Genomic DNA, 19,568 nt, shown 5'->3' with positions numbered 1-19,568 from the left:
GTACTTTATTTAGACTGTATCAGTTTTATCACTGCTTTCTTTTTTATTTAAGGATCCAGTGCATGATCCTGCATTTAGTTGTGATTTCATTTTAATCTCTCCAGTCAGTGACAGTTCCTCAGCCTTTGCAGTTTTTTTCATGACCGTGATAGTTTTGAAGAGTCCTGGTCAGGTATTTTGTAGAATGCCCTTCAATTTATGTTTGTCTGGTGTTTTTCATAGTTAGATTGCAGTTGTGGATTTGCAGAAGAAGACCACAGGGGTGATGTGCTTTTCTCAGTGCATCGTTTCAGCATGGTGTTGATATGTCTTTTTACTGGGGATGTTATCTTTGATCACCTAATTAAGAGAGAATCCTTGATCTCCATATTTCTCTACTACAAAGCTACTATTTTCCCCTTTGTAATTAATAAATATTTGGAGGGAGATACTTTGAGGCTATGCAAATATTCCTTTTCTCTCTAGATCTTTGCCCACTGAGTTGAGTAGCATTCATCAGTGGATCTTGCCTATAGCAATTATTATTAGGTTTCCTGGTGATGATTTTCTATCTCTCTCATACCTTCTACATTTATGAATTGGAATTCTTCTCTAAAGAAGACTTGTCTCTGGAATTCCCTGACGGACCAGTGGTTAGGACGCTGAGTTTTCACTGCTGAGCGCCCAGGTTTGATCCCTGGTCAGAGAACTAAGATTCCCACAAGCCATGCAATGCAGCCAAAAAAAACGAAAAGTAGTTGTGTCTTCCCCCTTGTTTACTTATCAGTTCAATCATCTATTTCAAAATGAAACTCATGAATATTTATTTTATATGAATTATAATCTCAATATCATTATTTGTTCAAATTGTTCAAGTTCTCCCCATTGGGTTCTCTTTCATGCGTTTTTTATATAAAAGAATAGTCCAGGTGCATCATGTATTTTTCCTTCTCAGCCACTTCTCCAAAGAGCCTGATTTGTCTTATTTTTAAAATGGTATTTAAAAGACAAGATCTGGGCCCTAGATACGCTAATTGTTACTAGAATATCACTGCTTCTAAGCCATCTCAGTGCACACAGCTTGGAAAGATATGTATAAATACTAACATATACACATGCATCTTTATTGCTGTTATCTGTCTACATTTTTTTTAAATGACCAAAAACAATACAGTGATATAGTGACTGATAACTTGTGAGTCTAATCCCGCACCAATAGACCTGCTTATTTCTAACTTCTTTCCCCGACAGTGAGAAACACGGCTCTCACTATACTTTTTTTGTAAACATTATTACACATTTATACTATCTGAGTAATACAATTTCTGATTGTGCTTCAGCAAAGTCATAAATTAGTACATAAAGCATTCTGTAAAATTGTTCTAGAATATTCATAAATAACAGATCAACTATATCTGTATTAGTATGTATAGAATTCTGCATACTCTAAAAGCACCTTCAAGAAATGAATTTTAGAAAGAATTTGAAAATCAAGTGTGATACTACTTTCTGACTTGATCTTTTGCTTAATTAGTTATTTATCATTTTATATATTTTAGTTATAGGACAACAAAGTTGTATTCCTAAACTGGTTTAGATATTTGGGTTTGCTTTGAAAATCTTTTTTTGTTTTTTAATAGGTCTTAACTTGCAGAGTCAATTTAATCTGGAAAATGTCACTGTTTTCAATACCAATGAGCAGGAGAGCACACTGGGTCAGAAGGTGAGGCTGATGTGAAATCAACAGAATATATTTTAAGTTTGTTATTGAGATAACTAGGACTTCCCAGGTAGCACAGTGGTAAAGGAGACATGGGTTCAATCCCTGGGTCAGGGAAGATCCCCTGGAGAAGAAAATAACAACCCACTCCAATATTCTTGCCTAGAAAATTCAATGGACGGAGAAGCGTGGCAGGCTGTACAATCCATGGGGTCACAAAGAGTCGGACACGACTGAGCATACATGGACTGAAAACAGTCCAGAGATGGCAAATTGTTGGACATTCATTACCTGCTCTTCATTTAGGAGCAAGTTATAAAGTTTAAAAATTCTTTAATTAGATATAACTAATATTTCACATTAAATTAATCAGAATAGTTTACTTAATTTATCCCTTAAATTGTAATCATTGTCAATTTGGAAATGATACTGACTTTAAGATTTTTCCTTTCTCTTTTATGTGTCTTTTAGATATTTCCTGGACTAGTCTATGTAAACTAGTTGTTTAAAAATTTTCAATATAGAGCTGGACACCAAGCATATCCTAAAATGTTCCCAGATAATAAGTGTTATCTGTATGAGTGGGGGAAGATTTTCAGAGTTCAGTGAAAGTTGGGGACAAAAACTACTTAAATTCCCTTTGAGAGTTAGTTACTGTGATTCATGGAGTCCTTAGTGTACTAATGATCTTCTCACTTCTCACAAAAGATCATTGTGTACTATATTTCCAAATCATGTTTTGCCATAGGTTCTCTATTCGTGGAGAGAATCTACTGACCATATTTGGAAAAGTATTGGTTTAAAACTTTACACTGTGTCTTCATGATTATCTTATTGTCATACTGCTCTTGAGTTCTTAGATCCCTGTCATGTAGAATTCTCTTCTGCCTGACAACTGCTTTATGACCAGATGTACATTTTTTAAAAATTTAGCACACAGAGGACAGAGAAGAAGGAATGGATGTAGAAGAAGGTGAAATGGGAGATGATGAAGCTCCAACAACTTGGTGAGTGTTTAGAAGTTCAGATTTCTTGATTTACATAGAAAATACCTTAATGATTTACCAAGTACTGAGATAGTACAGAGAGGAAGGAGGTAGGAGAATGTAGACAAGGAGGAAGGAAATAATGCTTATAGATTCCTTTTATTTGTAACTTTATATATATGTCTTAAAATTTTAACTCCTGAATCATTAATGGACTGAATCAGTTGGTTTCTAAATTGTGTGCAGGCAGTCTGTTGTTTCAGCGTGGCCGACCTTACACAGATGCGTAACATTTGACAAGCCAACCGCAGGCAGCTAGCTCCTCCCTTTCTCCCTCTCACAGCGTGGCTTTGAGATCATGGTGCTGTATGGATCACTAAACCTACTTCCTGTTTCCCGTATAAAACTACAGTGTTTCTTGGAATATTTGTATCGGCATGAAGCTTAGCAAAGATGCTAACTGTAATCCATAGGTTCAACTTTTTAAGGTTTATTCAGAAAGAATGGAATAAGCTAGTATGCAATTATGTTTACAGACAGAATTAATTTTAAGTGGTGATGTGGAAATATTTTTGTAGATACTGGAGGATATGAAATAGTTGATACCACAACCATTTTTAACAGGATTTGCTGATACAAGGTCTTAAATGTCTGTTTTAAAATCAAAAGTTGGAACAGTTTATAGCATAATGATTGCTTGCAAAATTAAAAATTAAAAGAATATGTGTTCACACTGAAGATTTGTAATGTTTCCAGATTGAACTAGTAGTGCCATTTTTGTAATCCTAAGTTGATGTGTACCTAATGTGTTTATTCCCTACTAGGTCTCCCTAGCTTAGTGTGTTGGTTGGGATATAGCACCTTTGACTTTTTAACATTAGAGTCAAATGAACATTAGTTTAAACCACATAAAATTAATTTCTTTCTCACGTAAAAGTCTGAAGATAGGTGCTTCAGGGCTGATGCAGTAGCCCTCTTGAGGGAGATCGTCTGGGGACCCGGGTTCCTTCTAACTTCTTAGTCCACTGTCCCTGGGTATTTGCTCTTTTTCCTGTAGTCTTGGATGGTTCATCATCACATCTGCCTTCCAGCCAGGGAAAAGAGAAAATGGTGAAAAATGGCCCACAAAGGACATGTGACTCCCACTCCCAGCTGATTGGGCAAAATCTAATCACATGGCCACACCTGGTGCAAGAGAGGTTGGGAACATAGCCTTAAATTCTGAATGTATCCAGCCAAAATTCAGGGGTTCCACTACTGAAGATAAAGACGGAATAAGGGTCTGAGAACCCCTGAAATTATTTATAGTAAAGTTTATATAAGTATTTATGAATTTGTATTCTTTTCTGGGGAAAGAGGCCATGGCTTTCATTAGATTTTTAAAAGGATTTGTGCCCCAAGGAAAACTAAAGCATTTAGATATTTCTAAAATTACTTAAATGATTTATTTAATGTAACATTTTTTTTATCAGCTCCATTCCAATTGATTACAACCTGTACCGAAAATTTTGGTCACTTCAGGATTACTTTAGGAACCCTGTGCAATGCTATGAGAAAATCTCATGGAAAACTTTTCTCAAGGTGAGTTGCCATTGCAAAGTACCAAAAGCCCATTATTTTATAGCTAATGGCAGTCAGAACTTGACTCTTGTCCAGCATACTTTTCCCTATTTAGTTCTTCTGCCTGTTATGTTTTTATACCTATTTCATAATATAGATGGTAAGCTGTAGATTAATATGTAAACAATTGATTTTGAGAGTAGTTTATAAATTATTTGAGGATTTAAAGGTTAGTAGTTAACAGCTTTGGTTTTTTATATTGGCTTGATTTTTTTACATAGTATTGTCAACATGCATTGATGAACTGTTTGCAGACTACATTCTGCCTTTATTTTGCACAGAATTATTTTGGCTATCCTGTTACAACAGGACTCTGCAGACTATGGCCTTGGACCACATCCAGCCTAATGCCTGCTTTTGTAAATAAAGTTAATACAATATTGGCAAACAGCCACACCAACGATTGACATATTATCTGTGATTGTTTTTGTGCTATAATGGCCAACTTTTGTAGTTGTAATTGAGACCATTTGATGAGTCATATGGTCTAAAATATTTGCTGTCTGACTTTTTGCAGGAAAAATTTGCCAACTTCATTTTTTTTTTTTTCCAAAGAATTCTCTGTATTTCTTTTCTTGTACTTAAAGGTCAGTTTGTCCTTTTTGTTGTAGTCAGAATCTAAAGTTAATAAGTATAGCTTTTAAAAGGAGAATGGTGTGTATTCTGTTACTTTTTAAAGTTTTATGTGCAATAAAGTTTTTATTTTATATGCAGTACTTTTTCTTTTCCACATAACTGTCCAAATTGAGATTAAATAGTAAGTGAGAAGTCACTTGGAATTGTCCCTCAACTGGATAGGGTTTGACATCATGTTTTTATTTGGTCGCTGTCTTTAGCACAGAAAAGGCTTGAGAGTTCCCACTGCTGATTAGACAGCTAATTTTACTCTCAAATTTCTTTATTCTCTCAAAACATTCCCTTCTCTGTTTTCTCCTTACACAAACTACTTAAGAAATCACATATCTTCAGAAGTAGAGAGCTTATTCCTAGTTTTAGAGTAACCATAAAATCTCACACAGAATAGTTTTCTCCTATTTTGCTGTCAGAATTTTTCTTAATGTGCCTTCAGTATGCATATATGGTTAACTGGGAATAAATTGTAGATTATTTTGATATAGTGAAGCACTAAGCAAGTGATTGGGCAACAGTGCCAAATAAAACTAATTAGCATTTTTATTTTGCAGTATTCTGAAGAAGTCCTAGCTGTTTTTAAGAGTTATAAATTAGATGATACTCAGGCCTCAAGGAAAAAGATGGAAGAATTGAAAACAGGAGGAGAGCATGTATATTTTGCAAAATTTTTAACAAGTGAAAAGGTATGAATCTCCTTTTTTCATGAAGCACAGTAAGAAATATGTTTGTTTGTTTTTTATTTAGCTGATAGCCTTGTAAGTTAAATACAGTAGAAAAGTTTCTGACTTTATTTTTTGTTAAAACTGATAAATGTTACTTTGAGAGTCCTGTTTTTTCTTGTATAAGTAAGACTGATTTCAAAGGTAAACGAAATTGTTCTGCATTGTCTGTTTTGTAAATTTACTTTAGGATAAGTGGGTTTTAGTTACTTTCAAGTACATATATTTGAACCTTAAGTTAGGATTTAATTTGCATTTATGAAAATATTTTGTAATTAGTTTGCCATTTAGGTACAAACAAGGGGTTTTAAAATTCCCTGCTAATTTTATTTATACAGTTTAATGAGTAAGTGTTTTTCATTTACAATGCTAAGGGATTATGTAAATTCCTAGTCAGGATGGCACATTGAGTTTGTTTCAGCTCACTCCTTTTGCTCCAAACACATAGCAGTGATAGGTAAAATCTAAAAAGAGAAAACCACAAAGACAAAGCTGGGCTTCCTTATCCAGAGCTGGATGAATCTCTTCATGGACCCAAACTGCCAAGTAGTCACTGTGAAGAAAGCCTTGGGCCTCCTGGATTCTATATTCCAAGTAGGTGGTGGCACCCAAGAGTTTGGCTATAAGTGAGACCAGGTGGGTTCCATGTGGGACGAGCAGCCGGAGCCACTTTCACCTGCTTGAAGCCAGAGACTGGGGTAGAAATTAACCCACTTTTGAAAAGGAGCTAAGACAGATATTACCATTCTTCTGCCAAAGGCTGTCCTTCCATTCAAAACTCTGATGAATTCCGAAATCCAGTGCTAAGAAAGATCACCAACAAAATCAACTATTGATGTATATGTTCCAAAACTTTAAAATATGTATGTTTTGGATAATCAAAGAGATCACTGACAATGGAACATCCTTTGAGAATAGGAAATTGTGAAACTGAAAAATTTGAGCAGAAATGAAAATAGAGCAGTTTAATATGACAACTAAGTGAGAGTCTTGAAAATGAAAAATATGATCATTGAAAGCACAGCACATAGAAATTAAACAATAGATTGGACACAGGCGACAAGAGGAACGGGTGATGAAAAGTTCACCTAAAATACAGCACAAAGAGACAGACTTTTTTGCTAACCTGAAAGCAGTTAGGAGCCATGGAAGATAGACTGAGAAATTGCAGCATATATTTAAGGAGGATTTCCAAAGAACAGAAGGGAGAGAATGGTGGAAAAACTAAGGGACTGAAGGAAGTCCCAAGTTCTCACATTGAAAGCATGCTGCAGCTGCCAAGCAGGATAAAGAAAGATGAATCCGTACTTCAGTACATTATGCTGTTACCTACAAGGACAAAGAGAAAACCTTAAGTAGGCCACCAAAGAGGGGAGGGGAAAAAACCCACAAGTATACTGGAACAGACTCCTAACAGATACCAACAATAGGTACCAGAAAACAGGGGAGAAATATTTCTGCTGAGGAAAAAAACAAACAAAAAAAACTTAGCTAGAATAGTGTCTCCTTTACCAACTCTTTGTGAGCGTTTTCACTGGTGCAGACAGCGAGAGCTTTCAGGGTTAGGCATTGGAATCCCATTAGGTAGTATGACAGAGGTAAAAGCAGCTTTTAGAAGCTTAAAACTTTATAGTATGGAAAGAAAAAAAGGCACAGAGAATTGCAGCAAAGAATGTAAGGCATGATGTTTTGCATTTTTACTTCCATTTGTTGCCTCTTAAGCAGCAAGTTTAATCTTAAATTTCAACATAGAACCCTTCTTGTGCAATCTTGATATTTTTCCCATGTATTTCCGGCATACAGTGCAGGCATTGATGAACCTTTAGAGTTTTACTAACTGCAGTTTGTTCGAAGACTGTTGCTGACAGTCATGCCAGTTTTAACATATGAGTGTGCTTCCACTCATCTGAGAAGGCAAACACAATTACTAAACCTTTTATCAGTACATGAAATAAAACCAACCTGAAATGGTCCTCAAGGTGGGAGGCCTGAACTGCCATTTTTCTTCTAACACTCTACTCTTTGGGTCTAATGCAGGGCAGCCCCATGAGCATCAGTGAACACAGTGGAAAGTTTAGGACATACTCATCATTCTTTCTTGTTTTTAGAATCCCTTCTGTGTATGAGTCAAGCCATAGTTATGCAAACAAGATAAGAGAGTAAATTCTTTGGGGCTGCCAAGCAGCCATGTGTAGGCTCTGAATCTGGAGCCTAATTCTAAAAGAATTGGCAGAGATGACTGGTTAATTGATAAAAAGATAAGAATAAAGCTGGAATGAGAAATGACCCATCGTGGCTATTACTAGCCAGAGTAATAGAAATTAATAATAACTGTAGCAAAAGAACCATCAAAAATGTTAGCTCCTCTAGAAATGAGAGCACTACATAGTCAGGATTTAGACAAAAACATAAGTCAGTATATTTATAAGTGCTGATAGACATTTGAAAAGAAATGTTCAAAAAAAAGAAGTGTTCACGAGGGCGGTCACTGCCACTTAAACAACTTCCCAGGATTATGTAGGAACTTGGTGATCCCTTTAAATAATTTAAGAAAGAACTGTAGTACACTTGAGAGAGGTTATGTTTTCCTTGAAATCTCTCAAGATACACAGTTGATCAGTTTTATACAGTATACTGATCTGTATACTATCTGTATCAGTTTTATACAGTATACAGTTTTTTAATTGAGAAATAGGCAGCTCCTGCAGCAATACTACTTTTGTATCAGACTGCTGTCCGATTCCCTATACCTTGACAGACAAGTCAGTGGGCTTTCACAAAAAAGAAAAGGCTAATCAATCAACAGAAAAAAATTAATATTAAAATTGACATTATTTTTATCAGAAATTATTAGGCAAACTGGAGATTATATACAAGCACTTTTATTTGAAGTAAAGGAAACATTCTAAACTAGCTCAGATAAGGCAGGTAGAAGCCCACATCACCAAAGGTCCAAGAGAAAATCATAGATTCACGTGCTGGATTGCTGTTGGTTTGTTTTCCAGAGAATAGTGGTTTCCTTTTAAAGAGATTTGTGTTTTATAGAGTTTTGCATTTTATAATCTTACCCTTCTAGTTTCCTTGCAGTGCACAGCTAGCTTTGTAATTCCATTGGTTTGCATTAAGAAGCAATAAAAATAGACCTAAGAAGTTTTAAACTTACATGGAAAAGAGAACACAAGAGAATGTAACAACTGGAATATAGAGCAAGTGCATAATAATTTGCAACCACGGAGGATGTATACGACTAAAAACTGATCAAAAAAAGTTGAAGTATCAGTGTGGAAAGAGACATACCAGGCAAATACCAACAAAAAGAAAGCTACATAAATACAAATAAAATTTAAGGCAAAAAACGTTAAGTAGGATGAAGGAATGCATATTAAAGGAATGAGCCACCAAGAAGATATCGTACACTTACCTGCACTTAATAATATACCCTCAAAATATATCAGAAAAAACTTCAAACAATATGAGAAGTTGGCAGGTCCACAGTTACAGTGGGATATTTTAAGTGCCTTCATCAAAAACTGATGGGTTGAACAAACTATAAAGATTAGTAGGTATATGGAAGATTTTAGCAGTAATGAACTTGAGTACCTGATGGTTCAGGCAAACCAAGATTAACAGGTATATGACAGTTTCGCATAATAAAAAAATAATCCTGATGTATATATGGAAACTTGTACACAACAAGTAGAGATAATGTCTTGAGTACACATTGAATGTTCACAAAATTTGTGTACTAGGTCATAAAGGAAGTCTCAGCATATTTCAGAGATTTACTGTTGTACGGAATACACACAATCTCTGTCTACAAGGCAGTTAAATTAGAACTATGAAAAGGATAGTTTTAGGGCCTGGTGCAATGGGAAGACCCAGAGGAATCGGGTGGAGAGGGAGGTAGGAGGGGGGATCCAGATGGGGAATACGTGTAAATCTATGGCTGATTCATATCAATGTATGACAAAACCCACTGAAAAAATAAATAAATAAATAAAGGAAAAAAAAAAGGATAGTTTTAAAAGATACAAATGTATGGAAACATGAAAAGCATTCTCCAGGAATTAAAGAGGAAGACACAATGGAAATTCTAAGTTTGTTATAAATACGTTATTATACAGCAAATTGAAAGTATTTTATGTTGTGTGTGGGTCACAAAGTGAGAGGTAAAAATATTACTTGAAATGCACTAATGAAAAATTTAAGAAAGAATGACTAGCTGAGAATTTAATAAGCTCTAAAAGATACAGAATAAGCCTTGGGAGAAGTAGATAATAGCACAAATTAATGAAATATAAGAAGCTATAGAACATAGCAAAACCAAAAACTTGAAAAGAAAAATTTTATAAAAAGAATTTTTATAATAGTTCTCAGAGAACAAGCCTGACCAAGGAAAAAATGAAAAGGTACCAATAAATTTATTGTTAGCAATAAAAACAGGAGTAATTGGAAGTCAAAAGAGACAATAAAATGTGTAAGAGACTATATTCTGAACTGCTGTTTTTAGATCTAATGAAATAGTAATTTCGTAGAATAATTAATTGCCAAAATGGATTCACAAATTAAAAACCGGAATAAACATAGAACAAGGAAGTAGTAACCAAAGTGACACCTTTCAGATTACATCAGGCCTGTATTTTTTTAGGTAGATATTATCAGTACCTCAAGGAATAAAGGAAAAGCAACCTAGGTTCTTATATGAGATTAATGTAACTTTTTTTTTTAATGTAACTTTTAAATGAAATCACGATAAGGACAGAACAAGAGAAAAAATGTATATATCAATTTCACTTATGAATAGAGATGAAAAATATATTGTAAAAACTAATCAAGTGTAGTTATTTTTAAAAAATAAAGACCAAATAATAACTAATACTTATTACAAAAACAAATCAGAAGGGAATTCAAAAGAATTCTCAGTAATTTCAAGAACAAGACACGGATGTCTACCAACCATATTTCTGTTCAGTGCTGAAATGGAGGACCTAGTCACTTCAGTAAGAGAAAACAGAAAATAAATGAGAGTTGAATGCCTCAGAGAAAAAAGACTGCACTGTCTGTATTTGAAGGCAATATAATCGTCTACAAAGAAAATCTGAGAGAACCAACAGACTGTTTCAATTGAGGAAGCTTCAGCAAAGTTACAAAAGGAAAACATCAATAGTGTTCCTGTTGACAAAATGTTGTATAAAACAGCAGTGAAAACTAATACCTGGGAGAGATCTTCATGGAGAAAATGATAAAAATGAAGAGGTCTGATGACATTTATAGATAGGAAGACCCAGTGCTACCTCTCTCAAAATACGTCCATAAATCCAATGTGTTTTGAATCAAATCCAAATAGGCTCTTGAATAATTGATCTTAAAGTTTTTATGGAAAAGCAAAATGCCAAGAGTAACTAGGAAAATTTAGAAGAAGGTGGGAACAGTTGCCCTGTCAGATATTAAGACCTATAAAGGTCTAATAATTAAAACAGAGAGTGAGTATCAGTAGAGGTATAAAGAAGAAAAAAAGAACTAGAACTAGACAGTGTAAAAAGACAAGCCACAAACAAGGAGAAGGTATTCACCACCTCCAGAACCAAGAAAGATTACTATCCTGAATATTCCTTTGACAAAAACACAACCACGTGGAAAACCGGAAAGATGGTATAAACAAATAACTTACAGATACAGGAACCTGCATGACTAATGAGCTTAGAAAGGATGCTAAACATCTGTAGTACCCAAAGAAACTTAAATGATGAGATAATCACTTCACACTTAACAAATTGGCAAAATTTAAGTATCCTAACAAGAAATATATTGACAGAATTGTGGGGAGCAGAGAGCTAGTGCACACACCACTAGTTGACTATAAATTGTAACAGCCACTTTGCAGAGCAATTTTATAATAAAGAGCAAAGTGAAAACTTCTTTTCCAAGAAGTGGGCCCTAGAGAATCACACACAAGACTCATTGATTGTAACCTATGTGTTTGTGAGTGAAAATGTGGGAATAACCAAATGTTCATAAGTAGGAGACTGGGTGGGTGGTTCAGTTCAGTTCAGTCGCTCAGTCATGTCCGACTCTTTGTGACCCCATGAATCGAAGCACGCCAGGCCTCCCTGTCCATCACCAACTCCTGGAGTTTACTCAAACTCATGTCCATCGAGTCGGTGATGCCATCCAGCCATCTCATCCTCTGTAGTCGCCTTCTCCTCCTGCCCCCAATCCCTCCCAGCATCAGGGTCTTTTCCAATGAGTCAACTCTTCGCATGAGGTAGCCAAAGTATTGGAGTTTCAGCTTCAACATCAGTCCTTCCAGTGAACACCCAGGACTGATCTCCTTTAGGATGGACTGGTTGGATCTCCTTGCAGTCCATCACAGTTCAAAAGCATCAATTCTTCGGCGCTTAGCTTTCTTCACAGTCCAACTCTCACATCCATACATGACCACTGGAAAAACCATAGCCTTGACTAGATGGACCTTTGTTGGCAAAGTAATGTCTCTGCTTTTTAATATGCTATCTAGGGTGGGTGGTAAACTATGCTAAATTTTTATCCCATTGAGTTCTGTAAAGCACCAAAAATGGATGACTTAGAACAGGGGTCAGCATGTCGCTCACTGCATGTTTCTGTAAATGAGTATTTCTGACTCCCAGCTACACTTATTTCTTAACGTGTTGTCAGTGCTGCTTGTGCCCAGCGACAACAGAGTAGTAATGGTGAAGATGGTACAACAACAAAGCCTGAAATAATTTACAGACTGACCCTTAACAGAAATTTGCCAACCCCTGAACTAGAGTTCCATGTATTAAGCTGTACATGTCAAAATAATGTATGAAACATGGCTTTTTGCAGAGTAATGCATGTAGTATAGTTTGAAAACATGCAAAATACCTTGACATTTATTGATGCCTCGTATATATAATAGTATATGCGTTAGAATCATCAACACCAAATACATGGCAGTGCTTGCCATAGTGAAAGGAGTGTCTAGAGGGGCGTCAGTTGTTTCGATGATATTTTGTTTCTTTAACAAATGTAGAACAAGTAAGAATGTTAGGATTTGATATGTAACTGGATCGTGAGATGTGAATGTTGTATTACTTAACTGTGCCTTTTTGAACTTTAAGAAGTACTCCATAATTTGAAAATTAGGTATTTTGATCTGATGTGTTAATAATGACAAATTAGTTAAGAATTTGATCAAAGTGAATGCTCTTAATATTTTGTTTTCTAGCAAAGATTTTTTAATGTATTTTGTATTAAAGTAATGGAAATGGAAGATTTCATATTTCAGTTTAATTTTACAGAGTAGGTATTGTTTTGCTTTTTAATTTTTTATCAAAATTTTCAAATGTGCAGAAAGGGATATTTTTTATGTGTACAGTTTATTGACAGAAAGGCACATAAGAATAGCTAAGAAGAGTAGCCTGAGCCTTTTTAGGTTTAGGATAATCATCAGGAAGGCAGGCCTGAGCCTAAGAGGTGCAGTAAAAACTAAGGACAATAAACGGCCCTTTATTCACAAAAAAAAGACAACAAAAAAATATTTCACCCATTGCATCATGTAAATGTGTAATTTTTAAAATAACTGAAGAAAAGTAGAACTAGAAAATGTATATTGTGGAAGAAAGAATATAATTGAGTGTTTCCGTTTTAGTCTTTCCTCTTACTAATAGTTGTGTGACCTTGCAGGGGTCATTTTAACTTGTTGGGGCCTTGTTTTCTTAAGGATAGTGTGAAGCAGTTAGTTTAAATGATCAAACTAGTCTTTCCCATCTGACTCAATGTCTTGTTGACCCCTGTTTTCAATCTGTTGTTTTTATTAAAAATTATCATCCAACATAAAAAGTAAATGTGGAAAAGATGATATTTTAAAGCTCAAGTTCATAAACAGTGCCTGTTTCTTCAAGCCAGGAGTTCTAGACTGAACTCCTCAGGGTCTTGCCTCAGTCTTTGTTCCTCCTATTTCTTTCTTCTCATTTATATGTGCTCCAACTTCAGGTTTGCTCCTGTGGTTCATGGTTGCTGGTTTTTCCAGAAAGTCTTCCTGGAGTAGTTTAGGCAATTAGGTGAGTGGTTGAGCCTCTCCGTGAAATAGCCAACACTGGAGAAAAGCAGGCTTTGTTGGGGAAATTGGTGTGTTCTATTTTGGATGGGAAATCTGATCCATTGTCAGTGGGACATTCAGATGAGATGTGGAGTAGTTTCTTAGGACACAGATCTGGAGCTGATCGAGATGAAAGTATAGATCTGGTATATAGTTTGTTTAACAGCATATATGTGGTAATTTAAAAAGAGTGTAGACTAGGAGAAAAATGCAACAAACCAAATCCTGAAGAAAATCAGCACTTGAGGGAGAAGGAAGAAAGGAGAGGAGAGGGAGAAGATTGAGAATTGGAGGAAAACTAGAAAGATGTGACTTCATGGAAGCCGAGCATATCAGGCAGGATGAGGACTGTGAAGAGTGTTCACTGAATGTAACAAGTCAGTCACTGGTGATCTTGACGAAAACATTTCCCGTGGGTTGGTGACGCAGTGCCCCACGGGTTGCGGCAGGCTGAGGACTGGATGGGAGCACGGAATGTAGCCAGTTCTTTCAAGAAGTTTTGCTCTTCAGGGAGGATGAGGTGAGGCTATGGGATCTTTTTGAGAGAAGTTATTAAATGCTCAGTGGGAAAGAAGAAAGGGTTGAAGACAAGCACCAGGGTAGTTACTGATGGGACATCACACAGGATCAGCTTCAGCGGTGATGTTGTGGCAGAGGAACGAGACAAACGAGGATGTGGGTACAGTGGAAACATCCAGTTTAGGGAGTTTTTCCTCCTCGTTGAAGGTAGAGGTGGCTACCCACCGAGAGCGAGAGGGCTGGGTAGTAAGTGGTGCTCTGCTCAGTGCGGGGGTTGAGATAGTCGCTGTGGAGAAGCCTTGGAGAGTGAAGATGCTGATGAGAGATCAGGGAGACTTCTCAACTGGAGACAGTAGTGGAGCGGTGGTTGCATCTGCGTGGCTGTGAGGTTTGTATTTTCTTTGAAGCAGCTCCACCTGCAGCCTCGGTGGGAACCTCAGTGTTAGGATAGAGAAGGTGACCAACGGTTGGTTTGATGCAAGTTGCCCTTTTGCCCGGTAGATGTGACAGAAGTATGGGATGAGGGTGTGAAAGAAGTTGGCAAGAAGGTGATTCAAGAGCTAGACCATGTGGTCTAGAGCAGGGGTCCCTTGACAACAGCTCACAGGCCACATCTGGCCGACTTCCTGCTTGTTTTTGTAACATTTAACATTAAGTTACATTAAGTACCTGCATACTATCCATCACATGCCTCTTGACTCACATAGCCTAAAGTATTTACTCTCTGGGACTCTAAAGAAACGTTTCCTGACCCTTTGTCTAGACTAAAATAGGGTTAGAGTAAAAACAGGATTGAGACTTAGAGATATGTAGAAAGTAAGGGTTCAAGGAACATAAATTCTCAGTAAAGTCCAAATATTAAGTACATTGGGCAGTTGAGTGGCAGACCAGGAGGGACAGGAGCTTGTGAGTAAAGATTTCAGAGCTGGGGCGTCTGAGTGACGGCTGGGGCCGTGGTAGTGGGGGACCAAGTAGAAGGGTCGGTGACGGTCTTTGGAGTTGAGGTCAGGGAGCTGAGAGCCCAGGTGGAGATACAGTCATCCAGGCCTGGAAGAAGGGAAGGCTGGGAGCATGCCAGTCAGCTTACTGCTTAGGGATGGTTAATATGATAACAGAATCAGAAAAGACATGGGTTTGCTTGAACAAGAGCCGGCCCTGAAGGAGAAGTGTCTGGTGAGTAATGTGGTAATGACTGTTGGCCGCCGCGTGAGCAGGCCACCCAAGATGGCTGTTCTCTTGCTCTGTCGGTCCCCTGCCGGCAGTGCCTGCTTCATCTGCTCCCATGGCTGACCTTCTGCACAGCTGCCCCAGGCCCCAGCTAGTGAGTGTTCTCATCTTTAGGTCAGAGTGGCTTTGCCGGGAGAGGGTGTAGCCCAGCTGCTGGGTTAGTAGATGGAAGCATCGCCCAGGGAACTTGGAACCTGGAGCTGGAGACGGGTTCCAAGGGCCGTCAGGTGTCTCACTGGTTACGCCTGTAGAAGACGGCAACCGACGGACAGAGAGCCGCAGCTTGCCCTCCCTCAGCCTCTAGGGACTGATCAGAGATGCCTTCATCGCTGAAGTCATCCTACAGGGCGACCACTAGGTGGCAGTGTTGTTGAAGAGCTTCCTCATAAATGACCTTCAAGTCTTTTCTCCTCAAAATCCTGTGATAACACAGGTGTGATGCTTTTCTCTAAAATACAACAGTCCGTTTTATTCACGGGTGATTCTTCACTTCTGATTCTTCTCGCTTTCTTATTGAGCACCCACCCTGCTGCAGGCACTTTTAGGACTACAAAGAGCAGCATCTCTTGGCGCTGTTTATCCATGGGGACCCTCCTTTGGCCACTATTTCTTTATATCTCATTCTTTCTTGCCTTTACTTTTTTATATGTCTCCTTTCGTTCTGACCTCAGGACCACAGGTAGAACATTGTTAATGACCGACATAAATCTCATGGCATAACTGGTTAAGAATTCTAAAGGAAGCCTTTGCTGCACTCTCCTGGGGCTTGTGTGGGGCTCACGTACAGTGAGTTCTCTGCATGTTTTTTGAGTTGAAATCTTCCATTTCTGTAGTCACGTCACATGTCCCTTCAGGCAGAGCTTGAATTTAATGTGCTGTTCTGTGTTGTGCTTGTTTTTTGAGTAGCTGATGGATTTACAGCTGAGTGACAGTAACTTCCGTCGACACATCTTGTTGCAGTATCTCATTTTATTTCAGTATCTCAAGGGGCAGGTCAAATTCAAAAGGTGAGTTAACATGGGTAATAAATGGCTTATAAACATCAGCAAAGAGAAAGATTGCTTACTGATGTATTTGATGTATTTTCTTATGTACTGGGTTCATTTTATTTGTAAGGCTCACATCCCTGAAAACCGGATAACCAAGGGCTTTTGTAAGATACAAGACACTAAGGAATTCGTTTCAGAGAAAAGGCCGTCAGTGTCTTTCCTGGTGAGCGCCAGGCATCCCGGAATTTTCAGTTGTTGTGGGTGGAGCTATTCCTCACCTTGCTCAGAACTTGTCCCAACCTCATTTGCTAACTCAGCCAATGATGGTTTTTCTCCAGGTGTGGGACTGTCTAGGACATTACAACTGAAAAGAATTAAGTTTTTGAAGCACGGAGGAGTTCTGGTCTCTGGCTTTTCAGAGAAGCTGCTCGGGACCTGCGCTGTCTCGTACCTCCTGTGTGCAGCCCCATCCCGCTTGCCCCACGCACCCCTGAGGCAGAGCTCCCTGTACCCGGGTGGGAGTGTGTAGGGCAGTGTTGCGTCAGTCGTGTAAAGACGTGGCTTTCTTCCTGCTGGTTTTGAATCCTACTTTCCTCACTCACTAGCCACACTTCAGCTTTCAGACCTGTAATTTTAAGGTAACACATAGGGAGCACTCAAAGGTGTTATTATCCTTGTCTGTTGTGAAGGTGTGGTATGGCATAGTAGAAACGAGGGGCAGACCTGGGTTTGAATGTAAGCTTCAGACCTGAGCTTTGAGCCCCTGTAGTGTGTTTAACATATGCACATTTCCTCGTTTTGAAAATTTAATGAATAATGTATGTGAAGTTCTTAGATCCTAGCATTATCAGTATTCATTGGATGGCTATAAACTACAGAGAACCCAGTACACAGTGACAGCTGAACTGATGGCACCTACTAACAGTTTGGGTCTGTCTTCAGCCTTCTCTAGGGTTTGGGGATTTCATTTATTACATTTAGAATGCATTTTAAAGGAACACAGTATGAGTTATTTGACTGCATCTTGGAGAGGAGTATGTTAATATTTTCTCTGAGGCTTTTATGCCATATTGAACTTACTCTAGAGAACAGTCATTGCTCTGTTCATAGTTAATCACATTGATTCAGTGTTTTATCCCCATTATATACTTTAATGGCTTCAATTTCAGCCATCTTTCTAAAGAATTAAATACAAGACTTTTCTCTTAAAATTTCATTGTGATTGTTCTCATTTTGGTAATTTTTGACACTGTTTACAGTTCACTTCTGTTACATGCTTTATGTTTCAGACAGTAGATAAATCTTAAAGTTGAATAAACATTCTTGTAACTCAAGCATGCTTTTATTGCTTTGTTTCCTAGTTCAAACTATGTTTTAACTGATGAGCAATCACTCTGGATTGAAGATACTACAAAATCAGTTTATCAAGTAAGTTCATCACGCAACAAACCCATGATTGAACAAAATGAAAATTTAGAATTTTCTTTGTTTCAGCCCCAAATAGGAAAATAAGGATAAAGTTAAGCTCAGGTACAAGACCACAAACACTTCTTGGTTCTCTGCCTACAACCACTCCTATGATGCAGAAAGTTGTTGAAAGCTTAGTATATTCTTTCTAATCACAGCTACTATCTGAAAACCCCCCTGATGGAGAAAGATTTTCAAAGATGGTAGAGGTATGTGTTTTATATTTACATAGTCTTTTTGGCACCCAGTAAACTCTCCAAGGCTTCATTATCAAAATGTACTTTATTTTCCCCAGCATATATTAAACACTGAAGAAAACTGGAACTCATGGAAAAATGAAGGCTGCCCAAGTTTTGTGAAAGAAAGGTAAATGTATACTCATCTCAAGCAGTATGAGAAAGGCATTTCAGAATATAACTTGACACGATTATTTTACATGACATACAGATATGTGTAAATGTATTCATGTAACAGTATAAACTGTACTCTATAAAAATAAAACTGCTTTGATTTACTTCTGTTACTAATTATTGAGGGGAAAATGCTTGCTATGTACCCACATCTTGTAGTTTGTCCCCTGGTGTGGCATTTTTGTCTTCTGAGGAGTGTAATGATATGAAGCATCCATGTACTTTAGGGAAAAAACAGTAACTAAATTTTCTTGCATGTTTAACGCTGTTCCATCTCTGCCATCCATCTGAAATCCCAGTGTGTTTTCACAGAACATCAGACGCCAAGCCCACAAGAGCAGTGCGGAAAAGAGCAGCGCCGGAAGACTTCCTGGGGAAAGGGCCCACCAAGAAAATTCTGATGGGAAAGTAGGTAAACCTGTCTCCATAGCGAGGGATGTTATCATAGAAGCTTTTATATTGTGAAAATATTAATGTAAGAACTGTCCAGGTTTTGTGTTGGAATTTCCAAGTTTCTTGTGTTTGGTATGTACATAGATGACTAAAGCAAACTACACCCGATTAGTCTGTGCCGTTCATACAAGACAGAACCTCTGTTTTGTCTCCGGCTTCCAAGATCCACGGCTGTACGTTCTGCCATATTTTCCATGTCAGACAATCCACTTGTTGTTAGATTGATGCGGCCTGTTTCTGGTTGTTGCAGGGTACTATAATCCTTTCATTTCTTCTACCTTCCGGTTAACTATTCTTTGCTTTATATTGCATTTGATTACTTTAGAAAGAGGTTAATGGTTATTATTACTTAATAAAATATATGCTCAAATAGAAAATTTGCTAAATACCAAAATGTAATGATCAAAACTCATCACCATCCCAAAATTCACTATTTACTCCAACTATTTTTATAGCTTTAATGTATAAGAGAATGGTGTCTATAAACAACATATTTTAAAAAAAATAAACAACGTATTTATTTTTGTGTGTTTTGTAGTGATGAGTTAACAAGGCTTTGGAATCTCTGTCCTGACAACATGGAAGCCTGTAAATCAGAGACCAGGCAAGTTTAAAATGTTTCATATGAAGTGTTGCTTTTCTCAAATGTTAACTAGCATAGAATTTTTTGTCAGCTATAAGCAGAGCTCAAAAGAAATTTTAAAATTTATCGTCATTGACTTCGGCTCAGCAGAATATAGCTTTC

The 19,568-nt window shown here is 37.4% G+C and overlaps 1 protein-coding gene across 2 annotated transcripts in view; it reads left to right on the top strand.

Moving 5' to 3' along the window:
* THOC1 (THO complex subunit 1) overlaps window positions 1–19,568 on the top strand; it is a 37,809-nt gene that overhangs the window by 12,617 nt on the left and 5,624 nt on the right. For both annotated transcript variants that reach the window (XM_061130847.1, XM_061130848.1), the window contains exons 8-17: window positions 1,620–1,702; window positions 2,633–2,706; window positions 4,158–4,266; window positions 5,490–5,621; window positions 16,411–16,511; window positions 17,855–17,921; window positions 18,119–18,169; window positions 18,256–18,326; window positions 18,683–18,778; window positions 19,362–19,427. In XM_061130847.1, coding sequence (XP_060986830.1) covers window positions 1,620–1,702; window positions 2,633–2,706; window positions 4,158–4,266; window positions 5,490–5,621; window positions 16,411–16,511; window positions 17,855–17,921; window positions 18,119–18,169; window positions 18,256–18,326; window positions 18,683–18,778; window positions 19,362–19,427 — 850 coding nt within the window. The remainder of the gene's footprint in view (window positions 1–1,619; window positions 1,703–2,632; window positions 2,707–4,157; window positions 4,267–5,489; window positions 5,622–16,410; window positions 16,512–17,854; window positions 17,922–18,118; window positions 18,170–18,255; window positions 18,327–18,682; window positions 18,779–19,361; window positions 19,428–19,568) is intronic.

The sequence above is a fragment of the Dama dama genome, chromosome 27 (genome assembly GCF_033118175.1).
Source record: "Dama dama isolate Ldn47 chromosome 27, ASM3311817v1, whole genome shotgun sequence".
NCBI classification, from domain to species: domain Eukaryota; kingdom Metazoa; phylum Chordata; class Mammalia; order Artiodactyla; family Cervidae; genus Dama; species Dama dama.
The sequence above is the reverse complement of the archived record's forward strand: the minus strand, read 5'-3'. Positions and strand labels throughout refer to the sequence as shown.